This window comes from Osmerus eperlanus, chromosome 17, assembly GCF_963692335.1.
Source record: "Osmerus eperlanus chromosome 17, fOsmEpe2.1, whole genome shotgun sequence".
Lineage (NCBI taxonomy): Eukaryota > Metazoa > Chordata > Actinopteri > Osmeriformes > Osmeridae > Osmerus > Osmerus eperlanus.
The window spans coordinates 2,899,440-2,921,459 of NC_085034.1; the positions used below are offsets into that span (position 1 = coordinate 2,899,440).

General features: G+C 51.5%; 1 protein-coding gene across 10 annotated transcripts in view; it reads left to right on the plus strand.

Annotated features, from left to right (window-relative positions):
• Positions 1-22,020, plus strand: part of cald1a (caldesmon 1a) — a 36,536-nt gene that overhangs the window by 12,174 nt on the left and 2,342 nt on the right. For 2 of the 10 annotated variants that reach the window (XM_062483004.1, XM_062483002.1), the window contains 14 exons: positions 5,598-5,680; positions 11,772-11,915; positions 13,030-13,429; positions 13,533-13,577; positions 13,661-13,948; positions 15,010-15,122; positions 15,355-15,622; positions 16,339-16,479; positions 17,848-17,891; positions 18,068-18,143; positions 18,246-18,386; positions 18,555-18,647; positions 20,261-20,329; positions 21,505-21,541. In XM_062483004.1, the coding sequence (XP_062338988.1) occupies positions 5,607-5,680; positions 11,772-11,915; positions 13,030-13,429; positions 13,533-13,577; positions 13,661-13,948; positions 15,010-15,122; positions 15,355-15,622; positions 16,339-16,479; positions 17,848-17,891; positions 18,068-18,143; positions 18,246-18,386; positions 18,555-18,647; positions 20,261-20,329; positions 21,505-21,541 (1,933 nt within the window). In that variant the 5' untranslated portion in view covers positions 5,598-5,606. Of the gene's footprint in view, positions 1-4,482; positions 4,636-5,597; positions 5,681-11,771; positions 11,916-13,029; positions 13,430-13,532; positions 13,578-13,660; positions 13,949-15,009; positions 15,123-15,354; positions 15,623-16,338; positions 16,480-17,847; positions 17,892-18,067; positions 18,144-18,245; positions 18,387-18,554; positions 18,648-20,014; positions 20,164-20,260; positions 20,330-20,542; positions 20,591-21,504; positions 21,542-22,020 lie in introns of those variants that run through there. The other 8 variants (XM_062483009.1, XM_062483007.1, XR_009932549.1 and 5 more) reach the window with 7 other exon arrangements.

The following is a 22,020-nucleotide window of genomic DNA, read 5'->3' on the forward strand; positions in this document are numbered from 1 at the left end:
CTTCCTCTACTCCTCTTCTTTCCGTCACCCCATCTTGTCCTTCTCCTCTTCTCTTCAATGGAAACTTCCAAGGCTTGGAGCAGATTTTGATCCAGTGTGAATCTTCCTCCACCCTTCTCCTTTTTCATCATGTTCCTCATTGTGCTCCGCTTTCTATCGCTCATCTTCTACTCCTTCGCCTCATCCCCCTCTTCCTCCTCCTCCTCCCACTCTTTCAGGCAGCCGTGGTCAGCAGCAGAGAGGGGTGGAGGCAGTAGTTTGGGCTTGTCCCTGGTTGACCCGCCTCCCCCCTCAAAAAACTGCCTCTCATCCACAGCTCTGCCTCAGTAAGGCTGCCTTCGATTATTATGAAATAACCATCAAATGCTTGATTGTTCTTACCCACTGTAATAAAACGCCAACTGTGGACCAAATCAAATGCACTTCAGATACTTCCAGATCCATTCATGTAATCAATCCTCGTCATTGGCCCCCAAATCCGCTCTCAGGACCCTCGAAGAACAGAGCCTGGTGACATTCACAGAATTCCTTCTGGTTTGAGCTCGGCCACATGTCTGTGGGAGAGAGAGTTAGTGTTGGATGAGAGGGAGGCTGCATCTGCAGCAGCTGGTTTAGAGATCGAGCTGAGCTCCGATGCCTCTCGCCACCTCATATCCTGTCTAGAACGTGTCCTAGCTAAAGCCCTGCAGTTTGACACCACAAGCTGGAAGCTGGCTGCCTTTGGCATCAGGGTGTCTGGGTTGTGCAGTCAGACACACACACACATGCAGACACTCAACACACACACACACACACTCTCCTGCTGTAGGTAGTGGGTATGGGCACATTGTCAGCAACTGCCAGCAAGGCATGTCTTTATTTTTGGAGAGAGAGAGAGAGAGAGAGAGAGAGAGAGAGAGAGAGAGAGAGAGAGAGAGAGAGAGAGAGAGAGAGAGAGAGAGAGAGAGAGAGAGAGAGAGAGAGAGAGAGAGAGAGAGAGAGAGAGAGAGAGAGAGAGAGAGAGAGAGAGAGAGAGAGAGAGGGGATGAGTGAGAAAGGGAGAGAAAGAGACGGAGGAGTTGAAGCAAAGAGAGCTAGAAATCCTAGCCTTTTATTACCAGAAACTGGGGTGGATTTATGTGTGGTTGTCCAGGTTGGATCCAGGCTGTGTAAATACATTGGAGCGTCAGACGACTGAACGTGTGAGAGGAGATGCACTTCACACAGAACCAGAGCCGACCGCAAACACACACACACACACATACATACACATACACACAAATGCCCTCAGAGAGAGGGAGAGAGAGAGAGAGAGAAAGAGAGCTATGCTTCATGTATGGAGGACGTTGGGTGCTGAAGTGTCTGTGATGATGCGGGGCGTCTTGGCTCAGTGTGGTGGTGCTGAGAGGTGGAGCACACAGACCCGGCCTTGTGCCAGCACTGACACAGCAGACACCTGGGACACCTCTTCCACCTGCCGCCCAGCGCACCTGCGCCGTCGTCACAGCAACACATTCTCCACTGACCTGCAGCTACAGGCCTCTCGTTGACCCCAAATTCCTTTCCTAGCCTCTCTTCTCCTTCCCTGTCCTTTCTTAAACTCGTCCTTGTGTCTCCTTTCCTCTCCTTCACCTAACTTCTCCTCTCCTGTCCAAATATCTTCTAATTCCTCAGCTTTCCTAACCTCTCCTCCTCCTCCCCTTTCATCTCCTACTGGATCCTCTCCTCCTTTTCTAACCTCTCCAAACCTCTCCTTTCTTAACCTCTCCTCCCCTCTCGTCGGTGCTTCTCTCCTCACCTCCACCTCTATAGAAACTGAACAGTATGTTCCTATGTGTGGTAGGGTTGTTCATATCATGACAATGTTTGTTTCCATGGCTTTTCGTCAGTAAACTGAGCAGTACTAACACAGCTCTGCTGGTGCTTTTTAAGGATGTATTGACAGAAATTCTTATTTGGGAGATTGGTTTTTGTTGGCAGGGCAGGTCTATCTCCCTGCCCCCTCTCTCTCTCATTTTTTCTCTCTCCCTCATCTCTTTGTCTTTTCTCAACAGTTCATTTACTTCTATGCTAAGTGCTCCATAACAGCTATGATCCAAAAACCAGTGGGTGGCACTGTAAATATGTTTTCTTTTAATTCTTTGGACTCAGTCACAGGAAAAGCTGTCTCCTTAAAACTACCCCTCTCTCTCTCTCTCTCTCTCTCTCTCTCTCTCTCTCTCTCTCTCTCTCTCTCTCTCTCTCTCTCTCTCTCTCTACTTTGGTTAATCCTAAAGATCCCCCTCTCTCTGGTTTAGCCTAAGGGTAGACCTGGACTGTGCTTGTATCTCCTCTGCCTTCACACAAAGCTAACACACACAGCTAAAACCAGCCCACTGCTTTCAGATCCGTTTGTCACTTTCAGTGGAAGAATTTTAAATGTTTCTGTTCACAGAACTGTCATGGCATGACAGTTGATGTCATGACTTCACCCCCTGTGTGGAATTTTCTGGAACTATTGAAGGGGCTGGGTCAGGGTCTTTTACTAACACCCAAGGTTCAATAGCAGCATTCCTTACATAGCTCAAGAGACATACTGCTCAGATTGATGTGTTTGTCTAAAAGTTAAACAGGATGGAGTGAGTAAACTGAGTATCACTCAGACAACTCTCACAAACAACAGTGGGGATTATTCTACATGCAGCACGCTGGCCATTACGTTACATTATAACCATACAACATCTCCCACAATTTCCCGTGGCATCATTTAAATGCTGCACAGACCTGTTCTCCTCTTGGTTACATTTAGTCATTTAGCAGACGCTCTTATCCAGAGATCCAGAGCGACTTACAGTAAGTACAGGGACATTCCCCCCGAGGCAAGTAGGGTGAAGTGCCTTGCCCAAGGACACAACGTCATCTGGCACGGCCGGGAATCGAACTGGCAACCTTCTGATTACAAGCCTGCTTCCCTAACCGCTCAGCCACCTGACTCCTTGGTTGTTTGAAGTTGTTTGGTTGTACATGTATGTTCGAACTGCTTGTTGCCCTTTCTCTGTGTCCATATATGTCCATATGGATGGCTATGTCCGTGTGCATGTAAGTTAGCTAGCAGCCAGCATGGGTGGTCTGCTCCAGAAACACCCAACTCTACATTTCAGTATTTTACCAAAGACCCTCCCTGGAATGCATGGGCCTCTTGTAGACAGTGTGGTTCCATGCAGATGAGGCAGGGCATGCTGAGAGGCAGTTTGACCAGTGATGTCCTAATCTCCAGACGAGATCTGCTGGGCCGTCTAGGGCCTATAGGACAGGCATAGTCAAACACGCTTGAGAGTCCAAATGCCCACTGGGCTTATGAAAGTCATATTCCTTACTATCTATCAAACCATGATCAGACTGGCGTGTAGTAATAAGTGTAGTTAGCTACAGTAACAATGTCCTGGCGCTGTTTCTAGGAAGTGTATGATTATGTTGTTGGCTTTCAGGTTTTTAGTTATTGCTCTCATTTAGCCTAATTACAGTTGTACGAAGTGCCAGAATCCAAGTGCCAATTTTCCTCCCGCTGCAAATGGCATAAGTGCATCTAAACATAGCTAGCAAATTCTTGCGGTTTTGGAACTATCTGCTCTGATAGGAGAAGGGGGGAGACAGGGGGAGAGGGGGCCAGGGAAACCGGACCTGTTTTTTTTAAATTCTCTAGTACAAGTGAGGATTCTGGGAGAGGGGAAATAATGGATAAAGGAGGAGAGAGGGATGATGGAAAAAGGAAAACAGACAAAAAAGAGAAAGATATTGCCTACAAGGAGGTTAGGGTTAGGGTATCGGGCTAGTAATCACCCGGCCGTGCAAAAATGACGTTGTGTCCTTGGGCAAGGCACTTCACCTTTCTTGCCTCGGGGGATTGTCCCTGTACTTACTGTAAGTCGCTCTGGATAAGAGCGTCTGCTAAACGACTAATTGTAAATGTAAATGTAAGGAATAAGGTGGACCGAAAAGCTTGCAGAAAGAAAAGAGGGAAGGATGGGGACAGAGAAAGAGAGATAAAGAGAGAGAGGAAGGGAGGAATGGAGATGGAGTGTTACAGTTAGAAACATGGGTTTAGGAGCATACTGTAACTCCTCTGTCCATGCTCTTCCTGTTCCCCTGTTTGTGTGTGTGTGTGTGTGTGTGCAGTTGGGCACAGTGGAGCAGGCTCAGTTCTGCAGCACACACAGGAAGTCTCCAGCACTGATCCCAGAACAGTTTCTCCAGCCAGCCACTGACAGCCCCGTAAACACGACAGGAAATACTGGAGAGAGGGGAGAGAAAGAGAGAGGGAGAGAAGGAGGGTAAGAGGGGGGAGAGATGGAGGAGAGAGGAGGGGGGGGGCAGTGAAAGGGGGGTTGGAGGAGGAGGGGGAGGGAAGGCATGAGAGAGTAGGGGGGGAGACGACGAGAGACGAAAGACTGCAAGAGAGCGGGAGTTGGAGGGAAAGAGGGAGGGATTGTTGGACAGAAAGAAGGAGGGGCAGAAGTAGAAGAGGAGAGGCAAGCGTCTGACTTCTCAGGCAGTGGACTATCTGGACAGAGACATTGCTGTAGATGGAGCGTTGTAGCTCTGTTGGCAAACAGTAGAGACAGTCTGATATGGTACGACAGGAGGGAAGCTAATCAATAACTGCTAACTACTGCTAAGGTAGGTTTCCATTGTATTCCACTGCCTAGTGGTTCGCTAAGCTACTGTCATGTCTGTCTACTAGACTGTGGTTCAAAGGCCTGTACTGAATTGTACTGTACTTGTTGTAGTTGTACTGTACATAGGCAGCGTTCCTACCAGTGTGTCTGTAGATATAGTTTTCCTGTGTCTGTAGACAGTGTTTCTGGCAGTGTTTCTGCAGGGGGAGAGTGTTGATGTTCAGAGTGAGGACTCTTCTGGGTGGTCCAGCTTCTCTGCACTCCTCACTGCTCAGTCACGTAGCTAGCGGGATATTTTTACTCCCTGTCTTTCTAGCTGATTGGGTTAGCTTCCTGTCTGCTTGTATCCCTTCATCATCGCCATCCTCCCTCACATTCTCTGTCCCTCACAGTCTCTCTCCCTCACATTCTCTGTCCCTCACAGTCTCTCTCCCTCACAGTCTCTCTCCCTCACAGTCTCTTTCCCTCACATTCTCTGTCCCTCACAGTCTCTCTCCCTCACAGTCTCTCTCCCTCACATTCTCTCTCCCTCACAGTCTCTCTCCCTCACAGTCTCTCTCCCTCACATTCTCTGTCCCTCACAGTCTCTCTCCCTCACATTCTCTCTCTCTTCTTCATACTCTTTCTCTTCCAAACGGTCTCACTTTTAATCCTGGCTCAGAGGCAGCAGCCGATGGTCAGTACATACTTATGTTTCAAGAACTTGAAAACCAGTTTTCCCTGTTTGAGTCAGTGCACACTGGTCAAGGTAGTCGCTAAACATGTGTGAGGAATCAATAGCACACTTAGATTCTGTAAACATTGTCCACCCATCCAGGCTGTACTGTAGGCTGCCTGTTGTGTGTGTGTGTGTGTGCGTGCATGTGTGAGGACTGGCAGATAACCGGACGGGATAAACATCCCCTGGTCCTTCCCTCCTTCCTTCCTGTCTGTAAACTAACACACGATGATGTCATCCTGCAGGGCGTAACCATGGACGACGACTTTGAGCGCCGCCGTGAGCTGAGGAGGCAGAAGAGGGAGGAGATGAGGCTGGAGGCCGAACGGTAAGACTACTCTTCATCATCATCATCATCTCTTATTCCTCCTGCTGTCTCAGGTCCTCGAGTAACTGTGGTGGTTGGAGGACCACTCATAACAGTGCTCCTCTTGGTCAAATGGGAGACCTCGCATTTTCCTGTACATGTGACTCAAAACCTTTGGCTACAATCGAGGTGACTCAAAATCCACACAGACATTAAGTCTGCCATAGTACACCTCGAGTCCTCATAGAAAGTGCTGGCTCAGCATGCAAATCACTGACCCTGCCTAGTCCTCATTAGGAAGTTGCAGTTCCGTCAGTTGGCCAGAAGGGGTGCAAGTGGCCTAATCATCTCCACCTGGCCTGATGACCTCAGTGCTCTCTCCTCTGTCCATATATGGGTCAGAGGCACTGCCTCACCAGACTGGTTTTGACTGTGCTGCTACTTCTATCTGTTAAAACCCTTCACAATACAGTACCAGAGGAGTACAGCCCTATTGCATGGTCATAAAACACCACTGACATCAAACAACTTCATGTAGAGGATGGACATGCAAATGTTTCTCGCTGTGACCTGTGTACATAGTACAATGTACAGGGGCTATGCACAGCTCATGAGTTGATATGGACACTCGGCAAACAGAGGTTGAGTCTGAATAACCCTTCATCAGATATGCTTCTGCGGTGGCCATGTTTACTTCCCCAGTGTTGATAAGCTAATGATGGCGTTCCAGGGCAGTAGATGAATGCTTGGCAAGCAGCATCCCATGCATGTGAGAAGTGTGTGTGTGCACCCTTGCAGCTCTTGCATGCTCGCTCTTGGCTTTGTCATGCAGTCAGTGTTTATTTGAACATTGCTGAACGTATTGTGGAAACCGAAGACTTCTGCCAGAAAATGTACTGACCGGGAGCATTAGTTATGACTTAGCTCCTATCTCATCGTAGTCATCTCCACTCACGTCCAGCAGATGTAATCTAGTGCGACGTTGCTTGATGTCTTCACCATCAGCCTGCACTGCTGCCCACTCGACTGGGAATGGGGGATATTGTTTCATAAAGCGCCTCCAAGTCAGGGCTTCGGGATGTTTGTCTGAAATTTGGCAGAAAATTTCAAGTGAGAATGAGGGAAAGTGTAGAGAGAGAAAGGGAGACAATGGACTGAGATAGAAAGAGAGAGTGAGTAAGAGGAGGATAGGGGAAATGTTTCCATGGTGGGAGTATGTGCACAAGTTTTCTTTTTTGGGGGGGGGGGGGTTCAGCTAAAGGAGTCATTTCAGTTGGCAGGCAAGACTGGAATTCTAGTTGAACATTGTGTTATTGATAAAAGATCTCTCAATTGAAATGTTTACATTTTTGCCAATATGCTGTAACACACAATATTTACATGTCACGCATAATCTAGCTAGTCAAAAGCACGTCTTTGGCCTCTGCTTAACCACCACCAACTTGTAAATATGCTGCAAGAATGTAAAAATGTATGTGTGTGTGTATGATAGGAGCAGCAAGACTGCCAGATGTCTTGCTATGATAATACACGTTAACTGGAAAGGTGACCAGCATCAGCTTCATAGCTGAGCATCACAGAGCTGTTTAATGAGCTACAGCTTGGCATAGATGAATCTGAGACTTGAGATTGTGTGTATACATGTAGCAGATGGCTGAGAAGGGTGTAGCCAGCCTGGACCAGCCAGAGGCGATGAAGCCTTGACGAGCAGCATTTACCTCCTTTATCTATGTGAGCCTAGATCTAGCATCCCGTGTGTGTGAGAGTGTGTGTGTGTGAGGGTGCTTGGGCGTTTCGAGTCCCCTGTCCCTGTTCTGTGTTATGTCAGACTCAGACCAGTCTGCTGACAGTGAGGTTCAACCAAGCCCACCATGTTACGAGTCTCTCTCTCTCTCTCTCATATACACTCTCACACACATGGTCCCCTTGTATCACAGCAACACTGTTTCTCACACCGGACTGTGAGCTTGGCCCTTCCTGTGTCCAAGCAGCAACCCCACCCCCCACACACACACACACACACACACACAAACTGGAATGTTTTGACTGCTGTTTTTACTTCCCTTCCAGAGAAATGGACATGGAATGTTCCCCAGTCTTAGCAGTGAGGGTGAGCAGCATCCCAGCTGGCCTGTGTCTTGTGGAGTGTCTGCCCCTAAGCTCCAATGACATGTTCCTCACAGTGTCCAGCAGTGGGGACAAGCCAAGGCCTTGTTTTAATAAGGGTTCCCAAAGGGAAATTAATGCGAGACCGTTTTGACTCATGTCACTGAAACCAGGGATGCTGACATGACGTTCATGAATGAAAAACATGACTTCAAAATGACGCATGGCATGAGAAAGTCATGAAACACCACAGAGTGAAACGAAATCTCAGAGATAATGAATAGTTAACCCCTGTGAAAATAAATAACTTTGAATGACTGAACTCGGAGACATATTTATCTGTGAGTGGAGCTCAGCACACCCATGTGCAGCAGCCATGGTGCTTCCTGGTGTTGGTGTGACCCCGCCTCTCCTCCTCCACATCTGCTCCAGCCCTCCTGAGAGACCAGGAAGAGCTCAGGAAATAACAACCATCCTCAGTGAATGGGCCCTTCCAAACATCCCCGTCCTGGAGAATGGACCTGCTGTCTGTCCTGCCCCTGAACTGGGGCTGGTCTGTCAGGGCCTCTGGGCCGTGGGGGCTGGGGGACACGGATCTTCCCCTCTCACTCATCTGCCTCTCAGGTCAGTGTTTGGTGACCTGCTCCAGCGATGGTTGGGCTTCCCCTCACACCTGACCCCAGACTTCCCAGAGCTGCAGCCTCTGTCCTGGGCTGGGACTGTGTAGTAGACCAGCAGCAACTTGACCTGAATCTGGACTGAGAGGCCAGAATGTAAAACATTATTCTCTGGGTGTAAAATGACTGTATAGCCCCGAGCTCTCTCCTTCTCTCTCTCTCTCCTCTCCTCCTGTCCTTCTCTTTCCCTTTAGGCCTCTTCCTCTCACCTGTTCTCTCTGGGCCTCCTCCTCTCACCTCTTCTCTCTGTCCTCTGGGCCTGCTCCTCTCTGGGCCTGCTTCTCTCTGGGCCTGCTCCTCTCTGGGCCTGCTTCTCTCTGGGCCAGCTCCTCTCTGGGCCTGTTCCTTTCTGGGCCTGCTCCTCTATGGGCCTGCTCCTCTCTGGGCCTGCTCCTCTCTGGGCCTGCTTCTCTCTGGGCCTGCTCCTCTCTGGGCCTGCTTCTCTCTGGGCCAGCTCCTCTCTGGGCCTGTTCCTTTCTGGGCCTGCTCCTCTATGGGCCTGCTCCTCTCTGGGCCTGCTCCTCTATGGGCCTGCTCCTCTCTGGGCCTGCTCCTCTCTGGGCCTGCTCCTCTCTGGGCCAGCTCCTCTCTGGGCCTGCTCCTCTCTGGGCCTGCTCCTCTCTGGGCCTGCTGCTCTCTGGGCCTGCTCCTCTCTGGGCCTGCTCCTCTCTGGGCCTGCTCCTCTCTGGGCCTGATCCTTTCTGGGCCTGCTCCTCTCTGGGCCTGCTCCTCTCTGGGCGTGCTCCTCTCTGGGCCTGTTCCTCTCTGGGCCTGCTGCTCTCTGGGCCTGCTGCTCTCTGGGCCTGTTCCTCTCTGGGCCTGCTGCTCTCTGGGCCTGCTGCTCTCTGGGCCTGCTCCTCTCTGGGCCTGCTGCTCTCTGGGCCTGCTGCTCTCTGGGCCTGCTGCTCTCTGGGCCTGCTCCTCTCTGGGCCTGTTCCTCTCTGGGCCTGCTCCTCTCTGGGCCTGTTCCTCTCTGGGCCTGTTCCTCTCTGGGCCTGCTGCTCTCTGGGCCTGTTCCTCTCTGGGCCTGCTGCTCTCTGGGCCTGCTCCTCTCTGGGCCTGCTGCTCTCTGGGCCTGTTCCTCTCTGGGCCTGCTCCTCTCTGGGCCTGCTGCTCTCTGGGCCTGCTCTTCTCTGGGCCTGCTGCTCTCTGGGCCTGTTCCTCTCTGGGCCTGCTGCTCTCTGGGCTTGGTCTATGGAGGAAGTAAAGTAGCTTAGTTACTGGGGGAAGCGTGGGAATGGGTCAGAATGTCTGATAGGGTACGCCCTCTCTCCCCCTGTCCCTCCTCCCTCTCTCCTCACCCTCTGACTGCTTTCTTCCTCCTCCCTCTCTCTCTCTCTATTGCTCTCTCCATCCCCCTCCCCCCTCTTTCTTCCTCCTCCCTCTCTCTCTCTCTCTATTGCTCTCTCCATCCCCCTCCCCCCTCTTTCTTCCTCCTCCCTCTCTCTCTCTCTCTCTCTCTCTCTCTCTCTATCTCTCTCTCTCTCTCTCTCTCTCTCTCTCTCTATTGCTCTCTCCATCCCCCTCCCCCCTCTTTCTTCCTCCTCTCTCTCTCTCTCTCTCTCTCTCTCTCTCTCTCTCTCTCTCTCTCTCTCTCGTCTCAGGGAGGTGAAGAAGTCTTTTCTCATGGGGCTCTTTCTGCCTAAAATGTTTTCTCTTAACATTTCTGAGATGTTTTGCTGTAAAGAAAATATTTGGACATATTTCTGCTAATGTTTCCGCTGAGTGGCTGTGTGTTGACTGGAGGTTTTGTAGTGAGTGTCGTTAAGGAGGGGTTTACTGGACCTAGCGTTAGTCCTAAATCAACTTTATTGTTCTCATTATGAAACAGAACGTCGTCGCAAGTGTAGGTTTGGGGCAGTTAAACAAACACAGATCTGTTTACTGGGGGGGAATGTGAACACGGAGTAGACATGTCATAAAACAATTAAGTTGGTTTCCAGCCACAGTATTGTTTCCACATGCTCAACATGTTGGTGTGACGACAACTTATAAAAGTGGCTCTGCTCGTGCCGTGTTGAGGAGAGGAGAGAGTGCTGCAGCTGAGGTGTGTGCAGCATGTTATGAACTGTCTGTGGCTGCCTCAACAGAGGGCTCCGGTCCGAGACAGACCACCCAATGAGAGATGGCTGTGGCTGTACAGACAGACATACAGACTTGCCTACCTGCTGGTTATTAAACAGACTAGCCTCTCACAGTCCGACTGCAGACGGAGATTTATTATCTGGAATATATGATAAGATCTCTGCTGGCCTTTGCTTGCTTTTTTATATTTTTTCCCCCTTCTCGCTTTCTCTCTCTGTCGACATGTCTCTCTCCATCTGTCTCGATCTCTCATCCCCCATCTCTCTTCCCTCACCCCTGGCCCTACATTCTTCCCAGAGATTTGTATCTCTCATGCAGGTCTCCAGGAGGTCGTGGGCAGGAGGATATTACATAGGGGCCTTCTCTGGTCTGCCCGTCCACAGGCCCAGAGAAGTGATGGACAGGAATGCTGATTCACTTCTGAGCGGCTTGTTCTTGTTGTCCTTCTAGAGAGCCTCCTTACCGCGCCCCGCTTCTCCATCGAGGGTTTGTCTGTTCTGTTGGGGCTTGTCTCTGTTTCCCAGGACAACTCCACTGTTTGGAGGACTGTTCTCCAGAGACGGGTTCTCTCTGGAACCGCTGGGTCTACTCCAACAGCACAGGGAACAGAGCCTGCCCATAGTCTCCATGAGGGCTTCAGCTACAGAAACATTTGAAACTGTTGTGAAATATCTAGTTTTTCTGTGAAAGATCTGGTTTTGATGTGAAACATCAGATTTTGCTATGGAAGATCAGGTTTTAGTATAAAAGATCTGGTTTTGATGTGCTTTATTATTACTAGCTCCATTGTGTCGGATTTCTAGTGAGTTCATATCTCTATTTGAGGGCCCAGAAACACACACACATACATGCTGACTCGTGCAGATGCTTGTACTCGTACACACACACACACACACACACACACCATGAGTAGTGAGAAGGAGAGGGAGAAGTCTGCTGTGGTGACATCAGGGTCTCCCAGGTGGAGTCTGGGTGTTGACAGTTCTATTATGTCAACGTTCCAGAACCCGTTCTCGGGCCAGAACCCCAGGATCACCTCTGGTCTGTGCCTGCACACCTGGCCCCTCGCTCAGGCTTCTGTCAGCGAGCTCAGCCCATGTCTGTGTGCCTGACCTCAGGAGGAGGAAGAGGAGGAGGAGGAGGAGGGAGAATACACCCAGGCGGCACCCTCTCTCTCTGCTCTTTTTTTAATGGCCATACATGTTGAGTCTGCTGCGGCATCTCCCTCTCTCTGTCTCTCTCAGAGTGGCCTACCAGAGGAACGATGAGGATGAGGAGGAGGCGGCCCGGGAGAGGCGACGCAGGGCGCGCCAGGAGAGGATGAAGAGCAGGGAGGGGGAGGAGCCTAGCGGGCAAACAGACACCTTGGCCATAACCAACAGCCACAGGTATTAATAATACACACAGACACTCACTCACACAGAGGGCTACCCTCGGCCTTACAGGGCTGGGAGGTCGTTAATAATAGATGCGTGTGTAACCCTGATCCACATGGGGAACAGCAACATCGGGAGTGAGGAGGTCAGGTGAAACAGCCCAATCACAGAAAACCAAGTCTTGTGACTTTCCTAATCTTTAAAACACACAAAAAAAGCCTCAAGTGTGATTTGTGAGCCGACTCAGGCTCTCTACTATCGACAGACCTCTGGCTGTCAATCAAAGATAACCCAGCTGAAGCCCCGCCCTCGACCCTGCCTAGATGAGGTCATTGACAGTGGGATATGGACATGGTGGGAGATGTCTGACATCCAGACAGACAAAAACAGCTTTGTAGTATCAGCGTTTCCTACCAGTGAGGTCACACAGACACACTCACACACACACAGATACACACATCCGGTGGCTGTGGAACAGGGCTGGGGCTGTGTGATCTGCTGCATCAGAGGCAGCTCTGCTATTGTCGATTGTGTGCTGGCGATATCCTAACGTTAGGCAAACAGTTGGGTCAGCATATCTACTTTATTGCTGTTCTAGCAATGTCAATGATGTTACAGGTCTTAGACTCTCCCTCTCTCTCTCTCTCTCTCTCTCTCTCTCTCTCTCTCTCTCTCTCTCTCTCTCTCTCTCTCTCTCTCTCTCTCTCTCTCTCTCTCTCTCTCTCTCTCTCTCTCTCTCTCTCTCCCCCCGTTTCTTTAGTTCACACTTATGACAGGGAGCGAGTGTGAAAACATTGTTTGGTCAGTGATGGTGACTCGGGAAACTATGCAGAGTGGACATACAATCCCTTAACAATATCCTCTAGTGACCTTGTGCTTATCAGAAGCACCTGCTCCAGACTCACACACTACCTTCTACCAGCCTCACTGCTGACATCATGTGAACTGCTCCAGCTCCTAGTTCACAAACAAATTCCGACAGATCCACTGTATAAATAACAGACCAGATTTCACACCTGGAGGTGTGTGAGTGTCTGGGCATGTGTGTGTGCAGGCGCGTGTTCGCACTCTATGTGTGTTCACGTGTGGATCTTGTGACTGAGGCGTGATCTCTCCCTCTCCTCAGCGTGACGGAGAGTTCCGGAGGAGGAGGAGAAGGAGGCGGAGATGACGAGGAGCAGGCTTTGATGGAGCGCATGGCCAAGAGGGAGGAGCGACGCCAGCGACGCCTGAAGGAGGCGCAGGAGAGACAGCAGGGGACGGACGCCCGCGACAACGACCGGGACCACGGCGACGCCGCGGCCAACAGCGCGGAGGAGGAGAGGCCGCTCGGCCGCAGGGGGCGTTACCACGACAACGAAGAGGAGGAAGAGCAGGGGAGGAAGACGACGGTGGCGCGTGGCAGAGAGGAGGAGGAGAAGGAGGAGGAGGAGGAGGAGGAGGAGGAGGAGGAGGCTGCCCCAGAGGAAGAGGAGAAAGAGGAAGTGGAGGAGGACAAGCCCAGCAGGTCTTACATGAGAGAGCAGGTCAGTCTATTGGTCTCTCGGTCATCCCCTGCTTTGACATGTGGCTTTTAGCTCCTCCGCGTTTGTTTGTAAACATGTTCCAACTCCTTGTTTACCCCCATAGGAGTCCTGTGAGGAGAAAACTAACATGTCACACATGCAAAACGAGGTACAGTTGTTGGTTGGTTGATGTGGCTGAGGCCTGGTGCTGGGATGGTGGTCCTGTCTGAGTCTCTCTCATTCTCCCCCCAGGACCAACAACAACAGCTCAACTCTAACTCAGTATTAGAACAGATCCCAGATCAGCATGAGTCAGATGAGGAGCAGGCAGGAGGAGGAGAGGAGGATGAGGGGATAGACAAGGAGGAAGAGGAGGAGGAGGGGATAGAGAAGGAAGAAGAAGAGGAGGAGGGGATAGAGAAGGAGGAAGAGGAGGAGGAGGAGGAGAGACTGCAGGAAGTGGGAGAGAAGAGGGAGGGCAGGATACGAGCCAGAGAGCAGGAGGAGGACTGTGAGAGAGCAGAGAATGGCGTGGGCCTGGTAAGACATCAGGGTGTGTAGAGGTGTGACAGCACCCAGGAGAACCTCCCAGTCTGGGAGAGGGCCAGCCCTGTTCCCTCTGCACTAACAGCATATTAAAAGCAGGGTTCAACCCATATCAACTGACTAGAGTAAACCTCAATTCCTAGTATTGAGCCCAGACCCAGACCAGAACCCATTGATATGGTTCCCAGACTGGCGTCTCTACCCCAGGGCTGGTCTTCATCTGTAGAGCCCCCCCCCAGCCCCAGCCCCAGCCCCAGCCCCCCCCCCAGCCCCAGCCCCAGCCCCCCCCCCCAGCCCCAGCCCCAGCTCCAGGCAGGGTGAACAGACCTCTCCCAGACAGTGAAGTTGTCCATGTTCACCGTGTGGTTTGCTGTGGTGGATACGGAGCCTGCACGAGAAGGTGTGGCCACGACCGTGTGGTCATCAGTAATGGCGTTCTCATGCCATGCCATGAGTGGTCAGGGTGCGGTCTCGGTCACAGTGTGCTGCATGTCTTCCTCTGTTGTGTTCTGCCTCGACTCCATGGTAACTAAGGGGAAGTAGTTGACTCCATATTGCAAGTCTGTATTTCAAGTCTTGAGTTTTATAATTAGTACTGTATGGCACTGTAACTACACCCGGGTAGATATACATGTAATCAAGTCATTTGGTAACAAGCAGGTACATGCTCTTAAGCAGAGACAGGGCCAATGCAGACAGCTTCAAACTTGACAGCTCTATTTAGGAAGCAGGGAGGAAGGGATGGGGTGACTGTTGGCTGGGGGGGAAGGGTATCGGGAGTAGTATGAAAAAGATAACTAAATACACTGTTGGAGTACATGACCTGCTAGTTACTCTGGAGTAGGGGCTGGCTCATGTGGCCTGAGATTCTTCATAAGACCTCACACACTCACACACACACTCACACACACACACACACACTCACACACACACTCACACACACACTCACACCCTTGCTTTGCTCCATGTGTGTCACCGAGTGGAACCACTGTTGCTCCCGAACATTCTGTGACCTTCCTCCGCTGCGTGTTGATTGGCTGGTTCTGTGGCTGCAGGTGTCCCAGAGGGGCGGGGCCAGGGAGCAGGGGGAGTGGCAGAGGAAGCAGAACGGAGGCCTGCATGAGGAGACTCCGCCCATGCAGAACAGGAAACCAGAGAGAACCCTCAGGTGCCGTACAGAGTCTCAGTCCCAGTGGTGACATGACAACACACATCCCACACGCACACACACACTGAAACACACACTCAGACACACACACACACAGGCAGCGAGTGTCCTGGGGCAAAACTGCTGTATTTGACACGGGTCACCTAATCCACCTCACAGAGGACAAGGACACTGTGGACTGAAACCCTACACGTACTGACACCTGAGTAAAGGTGTGTGTGTGTGTGTGCAGTCGCGGCAGCATGCGCGCCCCCGAGCCGGGGGTGGGGGAGGATCCGGACGACGCAGCGCGCCAGGAGGCGGAGCGCAAGCTGGAGGAGCTGAAGCGTCGCCGTGACGACGCGGAGGTGGAGGAGTTTGAGAGGATGAGGCAGAAGCAGCAGGAGGCGGAGCAGGAGCTGGAGGAGCTGAAGAAGAAGAGGGAGGAGAGGAGGAAGGTGCTGGAGCAGGAGGACAGGCAGAAGAAGCAGGAGGAGGAGGAGAGAAAGGCACGGGAGGAGGTGAGGACGACAAGCAAACCCCCTCTCTCTCTCTACTGTCTTCCTCCTTCTCTCTCTCTCTCTCTCTCTCTCTACTGTCTTCCTCCTCTCTCTCTCTCTCTCTCTCTCTCTCTCTCTCTCTCTCTCTCTCTCTCTCTCTCTCTCTCTCTCTCTCTCTCTCTCTCTCTCTCTCTCTTGCTCTCTCTCTCTTTCTCTCTCTCTCTCTCTCTCTCTCTCTTTCTCTCTACTGTCTTCCTCCTTCTCTCTCTCTCTCTCTCTCTTTTCTTCTGCCCCTCTTGTTCCTTCCCTCTCTTTCTCTGTTCTTCTACCTTCTACCTTCTGTCTTCCTTCCTTTTTCTCCCTCTCCCCTCTCTCTTTCTCTCTTGCTCTATCTCTGTCTCTCTCTATTTCTCTTTCTCCCCCCTCTCTCTCTCCCCAGACAGTGAGCTAGATAAAGTGGTGTTCTGTGTAACACCTGGTGGAGATAACAGCCACTCCTCTCCCTTCGTCCAGCTTCCCCGTGACATCATCTTGCTGTTCTTCAGACTTATCTGTCCTCCCCCCCCCCCCGTGTGCAGGCGATAACTCTACTGTCTGTCTGCCATCCTTCTCTCCGCTTCACCATGACCTCATACTCGCGTACAGCAGCTAGCGTAGCGTGTGTGCGTGCCTGTGTGTGTGTGGGTAGCAGTTGAATCCTCGCAGCGAGTGACTGTTCGCCTCCCTGTGTCCATCAGGAAGAGAAGAGGAGGATGAAGGAGGAGATCGAGAGGAGGAGAGCAGAGGCAGCGGAGAAGAGGCAGAAGGTGGAGGACACGATGGAGGGAGGAGAGGCCAAGCCCTTCAAGTGTGTCAGTCCCAGAGGGTCGTCTCTCAAGGTCAGACCCCCCCCCCCTCCAGCCCTCTGTGACCCGTCTAGCCACGCCCACACAGGGCCACGCCCTCACAGGGCCACGCCCTCACAGGGCCACGCCCTCACAGGGCCACGCCCTCACAGGGCCACGCCCTCACAGGGCCACGCCCACACAGGGCCCTGCATTCGCTGTCTTCTCCGTAGACGTCGTATTTGTTCTAACCCTCGAACAGAAACCTGAAAGCCCAACCCAATCGCTGTGGCAATAAATATTTGTCATGGAAATGTGGGTTTAATCCACTTAGATGTGAGTGAACAGTCCAACTTCGAATCAGCTCTCACGCCGTGAAACCCGGGGGGGATTCACAGAGGAGAGGAGAAAATCACATTACTGCCATTTAGCTGTAATGACCATCTGGTTGTGTTGGCTAGCCTAACCTCTCTGGCTTGTGTGCTTGTTGAGGCTCCATGATTAGGTATAGCTATGTGTGTTTGGTTGTTGTGTGGGTAAACATTAACCTTGTCCTGCTCCTATTCCTCCTCACAGCTTTACTTTGTCGTCATGTTTACTGTAGGTACCGCTGTTTGTGTTTGTTTCTTGTTCAGTTCACTTTTGACTCTGTTTTCCTAAAGATTAACACACCCCAAAGTGATGTGTTGATTTTGTTTGTGCTGTGATGCTGTGGGGTGTCTGTAACTGTTCTCCGTCATCTATCTCTGCACTGAAGGCCCTTCCCTAGACGTAAACTACAACTCCATGCCGTCTATGGTAGCTTCCTGGGGTGCAAACCCTCCTCTGTGTTCTAGAACACTCCGAGGACACCGGGTTCCAGAAGCTGGAACTGCTGTTGAGTGAAGCTAGATAGATACTAACAGCCCAGTCTCTCAGTAGGGGCAGGCTTACGCGGATGCAGGAAAACGATTAGGGTTAATAGGATAACTGGAAGCGCCTTCGTACGCCTGCAGCACCACACAGCATGCATGAGAATGGGCAACTTCCTGACCGGGGTATTTTAGGAACTCCCACAGCACCAACTCCCACAACCCAGCAGACAAGATGTGGGGTGTCCAGGGAGGGGTGGAGGGTAGATGGGGGGGGGGGGGAAGGAGGGGGTCGTGGGATGGTGGTATTTTCCTCCAGGGGTACTTGTGTTGCCCCTGTCCCAGCCCTGTAGGTGGTCTGTCATGAACAGCAGCCTGACATTCTCACCAGTATGGCCTGGGAGATTCACACACCGGTCAGTCAAACAGCCAGTCTAACCACACCAGAGAACTGTCAGTCAACAGTGTTTGTGTGTGTGTGGGTGTGTGTGTGTGTGTGTTTGTGTGTGTGTGCATGCGTGGGTATGCACTGACTCCTCATTGACGTCTTTCCTCTGACCTCTCCTCCCAGATCGGTGAGAGGGCAGAGTTCCTGAACAAGTCGGCTCAGAAAAGGTGAACACACTCCACTCTTGACACCACACTGCAGAAGTGCAAAACCCCAGTCACACCATGCTGGCTTTAATCCTGGTCTAACTGTGTGTTGTATGACTTTGTGCGTGACCGTTTGTGTGTGACTGTGTGTGTGGTGGTGTGTGTGCAACTGTGTGTGTGTGTGTGTGTGTGTGCAGCTCTCTGAAGCTGGCCCACTCCCCTGTGGTGTCTAAGATCGGCAACAGGCTGGAGCAGTACACCTCAGCAGCCCAAGTAGGAGCAGCATCACCATCACTGTCATCATCCAGGGACCACGCTGTTCCCACCACCCAGGCTAACACTGTGTCTGCCCCTCTCTCCCCCTCCCTCCTCCAGAGGGAGAACAAGGACTCTCGCTCCCCGCGCTCCGGGGCGGTGGACCTGCCCATGGTCACAGACGGCATCCGCAACATCAAGAGCATGTGGGAGAAGGGCAACGTGTTCACCTCCCCTGGAGGGGCAGGGGGAACCTTCAAGGTAGGTTTGGTGTGTGTGTGTTTGCGTGTCTGTGTGTGTGTGTGTGGGAGTGTGGGAGGGGAGGAGAGGAAGGGGCACATTTGACTGCCGCTTCCTGTTCGGCCCCCGTTGTCGATGACGACCAGGCGTCTCTGACCTTCGACCCCCCTCCTCCTCCTCCCCAAACAGGAAGCAGCTGGGATGAAGATAGGCGTGGCCGGCCGCATCAACGACTGGCTGAACAAAACCCCTGAGAGCAAGACCCCAGGAGGCAGGCCAGCGGTAGGTCGTCTCCACGGCAACCCCTGCCCTGTCTCAACTGTGGGAAACATATTTCCTCGTCCTCTCCCACTGCAGTAAACTGCATAAGTCAACCCATCCTCACAGTTCCCTGCATGTTGCCGTCCCTCTCACACAATGGAGGATGTGTGGACTCACACACACATAGCAGGCTGGCCGTCATGCTACCTTGCTGTATGTGTGTGGTGTACCGTAAATGGTAACGTTTTGCAGAGTGTGTCGGTGGAGGTTTGTACACTTCAAGCAGGCCTCAGCTGAAGCAGGCAGTGATCCACTATGTTATAAAACCCCCCAAAAAGTGCTAGGTCAGCTTGTGTGTGGTGATCTCACTGTCTCTTAAACCTGTAGCGGCAACAGGCGTACATAGACCAGACATCACAGCTGTGGACATAATGATGAGATATGGAGCTTAACATCCACTTTATCTTTCCATGGTCTGACTCTATCACTGGGAGCTGCCCTGTCCTCATGATGCATGGAGCTGTAATCGCCTGATAGCGCTATGCTGGTTGGCCCGGGTGCTAGATGTGGTCTGTCTCCCCCTGGTGGACATAAATCACACTGACGTATGAATACAGACCCTCCCCAGAGCTATCAGGGCAGAAGGTATTAGACGTCTTGTTATCAGAGTATGTGATATATAGTCCCATATCCGTTGTGGTGTTAGCTTAACACTAGCTCTGTGGGTCCTGTCTGGATCACATGCGGGTTATCAGGGACCAGGCCAGACAGAAGGCTCCACCTCTCTCACTGTTCTCTGGAAATGGCCACGTTCCAATACATCCATACCTAACCTTCTCTCACCGCAGTCCTACCCAAGAACTGTAATGCATTCCCTGGGTCTGGCCTCGTTCCAACACGTCCATACCTCCTCTTCACTTGCCCTTGTCCTGGACTGTAGATCACTTCAGATCTGTGTTTATTTTAAGGCGTTGAGGTTATTAGCTGCCAGTATGTTCATACCGCTGCAGACAGTCTGAGGTACGAGGATATATGAATGGAAACTAGCACAGCCCTGCCTAGCACAATGACCATGCTGGACTTTTCTCTTCACGTTGGCGTGATACCACTCGTGGCCACCAGAGGGCCTGTTACTATGGTGATACGGGGGTCGTCAGAGGAGCGAGAGAGTGTGGTCGGATCTGCAGTAACATGACACCTGATTCAGTCTAGTGTGTAACTGTGGATGGTTCCACATAACTTTGAAAGGGATTGTGGGAAAGTGAAGTCTGGCTTAAAATGTGCGTGGAAGTCTGTCTCCCTCTGGTGGTCCAAGCAGCTGAAGCAATGACTGTCAGAAATACACTGTTATAACTTGTGTGTGTGTGTCTTTTCTTCTTCTCTGCTAGCTATCTCCTTGATAGTCTCTGTCAGCTTCTCTTCCCAATGGACCTCTCTGTCCTCTGCTCTGTCAAAACCTTTCTAGGCGCCAAAGGTATTGTAGATAAAGCAAAATGACTTTTCTTTCCAAAATAACAGTTTCATTCAACTTCATCAACCCAGTGTGATTTGAGTTTTATTCCCTCCCTCCCCCCTCTCTCTTTTTATCTCTCTCTCTCTCTTTCTCTCTCTTTCCATCCCTTCCCCTTATCCAGGACCTAAAGCCAGGTGATGTCACCAACAAACGGAGTCTATGGGAAAACAAAGGAGCCTCTCCTACCAAGGTAAAGAGCTCTCAAACACACACCTACACACACACTCACAATCACTTTCTCCCAGAAACATCTCTCTGTGCGTGGAGAGTCAGTTCGGAGCTCTGAGGAGGCTGACCAGATCATGTGACATGACAAACGGTTCTGTTTGTCAGCTGACTGAGACCAGTATGTTTCTCAGCAAAGGGGAATAACCTTTTGTTGCTTTTCTTTTTGTGTTTAAAGATGTCTCTTAGCTAGTTGACTTCTCTTCAATCTGGAAAGCCTGCAGAGGTAATAATATATATATATATAAAAAGACACCTCTCCTCCCTGCCCCACACCTGGTCTAGATCAACAGTGTCACAACTCTGCTTCTGCCACCGCTGCTCACTGGCTGCAGGTGAACGGTGCTCCCCTCCTGTGTGTCAGCCAGTCCCCAGGGGCTCTGCACGCTTTGCTCTCAACCTGTCTGCTGCTCTGAGGCGCTTTCACAGGTGCTTCCACACAAACGCCTGCTCTCTGAGATGTCTCCTATTTTTGTCCACGTTCCGTATGTGTCCTGGCTTCCACGCTTCGTCCCGGGCAAGCCCACGGCCCTGCTGATGGTGTTCATAGAGACCCCTTTATAGCCAACCATGTCCATTGAGGCTACTGTGTCTAGAATATGCCCGCCATCCACTCCTTCCTTTTCAGGCATCAGTCAGGGCAGCTTTGTGGTTCTGGTCCTAGGGCCCTCATCCTGGCAGTGTTCTGTGTGAGAGGTAGTGGAGGTATTGCAAGCCTGCCAGGCAAGGAATAGACATCTCTTAATGGTTAGTTAGCGTGATGCAAAGAACAGGGAGGCCAAGTGAGGCATTGGATGGATAAAGGTTTGTTCCTGCTATAGATGCTGTGTGTGTGTGGCTCCAGCACTGGCCTCTGCAAAGGTCCCAGTTCATTCTGAAACGCTGTGTCTGAAACAACTTCCATAAACTCTACTGTTTGGTGTTTCTGCTCTCTATATAACTTTCTCCATCCTTCTCTTTGCCTGATTTATCTCTTTCTCATTCTCTCTCTCATTCTCTCTATCCCCCTCTCACTCTCTCTTCTCTATCTATCTCTACTCTCTCTCTCTCTCTCTCTCTCTCTCTCTCTCTCTCTCTCTCTCTCTCTCTCTCTCTCTCTCTCTCTCTCTCTCTCTCTCTCTCTCTCTCTCTCTCTGACAGGTGACAGGCCGAGGGGAGGCTAAATCAGTCACCAACGGTGAGTCCTTTTAGTTTCTTTAGAAGAAAAATTGAAATGGGGAGAGAAAGAGAAGGAGAGAGAGAATGGAAAAAGGGAGTGAGTGAGAGTGTTTTCTAATGTGTTTCACGAACAGAAGCCAGAAGGACAGAGGTTATGGTGAACCCGACTCTGTAAAAGGACAGGAACGGGGGTCTGGTATAATTTACAGACCGGCATGTGTCCCTGCAGTCATATCTACCCCCCCCCCCCCCACCCACCCCTCCTCCAGGGCCCAGCCTGTAGTAAATCACCAGGCCGTGCCGCAAGCTTCTGCTGGCTCTGCTGTGTTCAGATGCCACGCTGGCATTGTTTGCTATTTTTTACAGCCCCCACGTTCTGACGCCCCCCCCCCCCCCTCCGACCCGCCCCCACTGTCCCAGCAGTTCGGCCTTCAGGGATACCGTACGTGCCTCTGTAATGTGTCGTTCACTCAGCACACCCACACCACCTCCACCCTG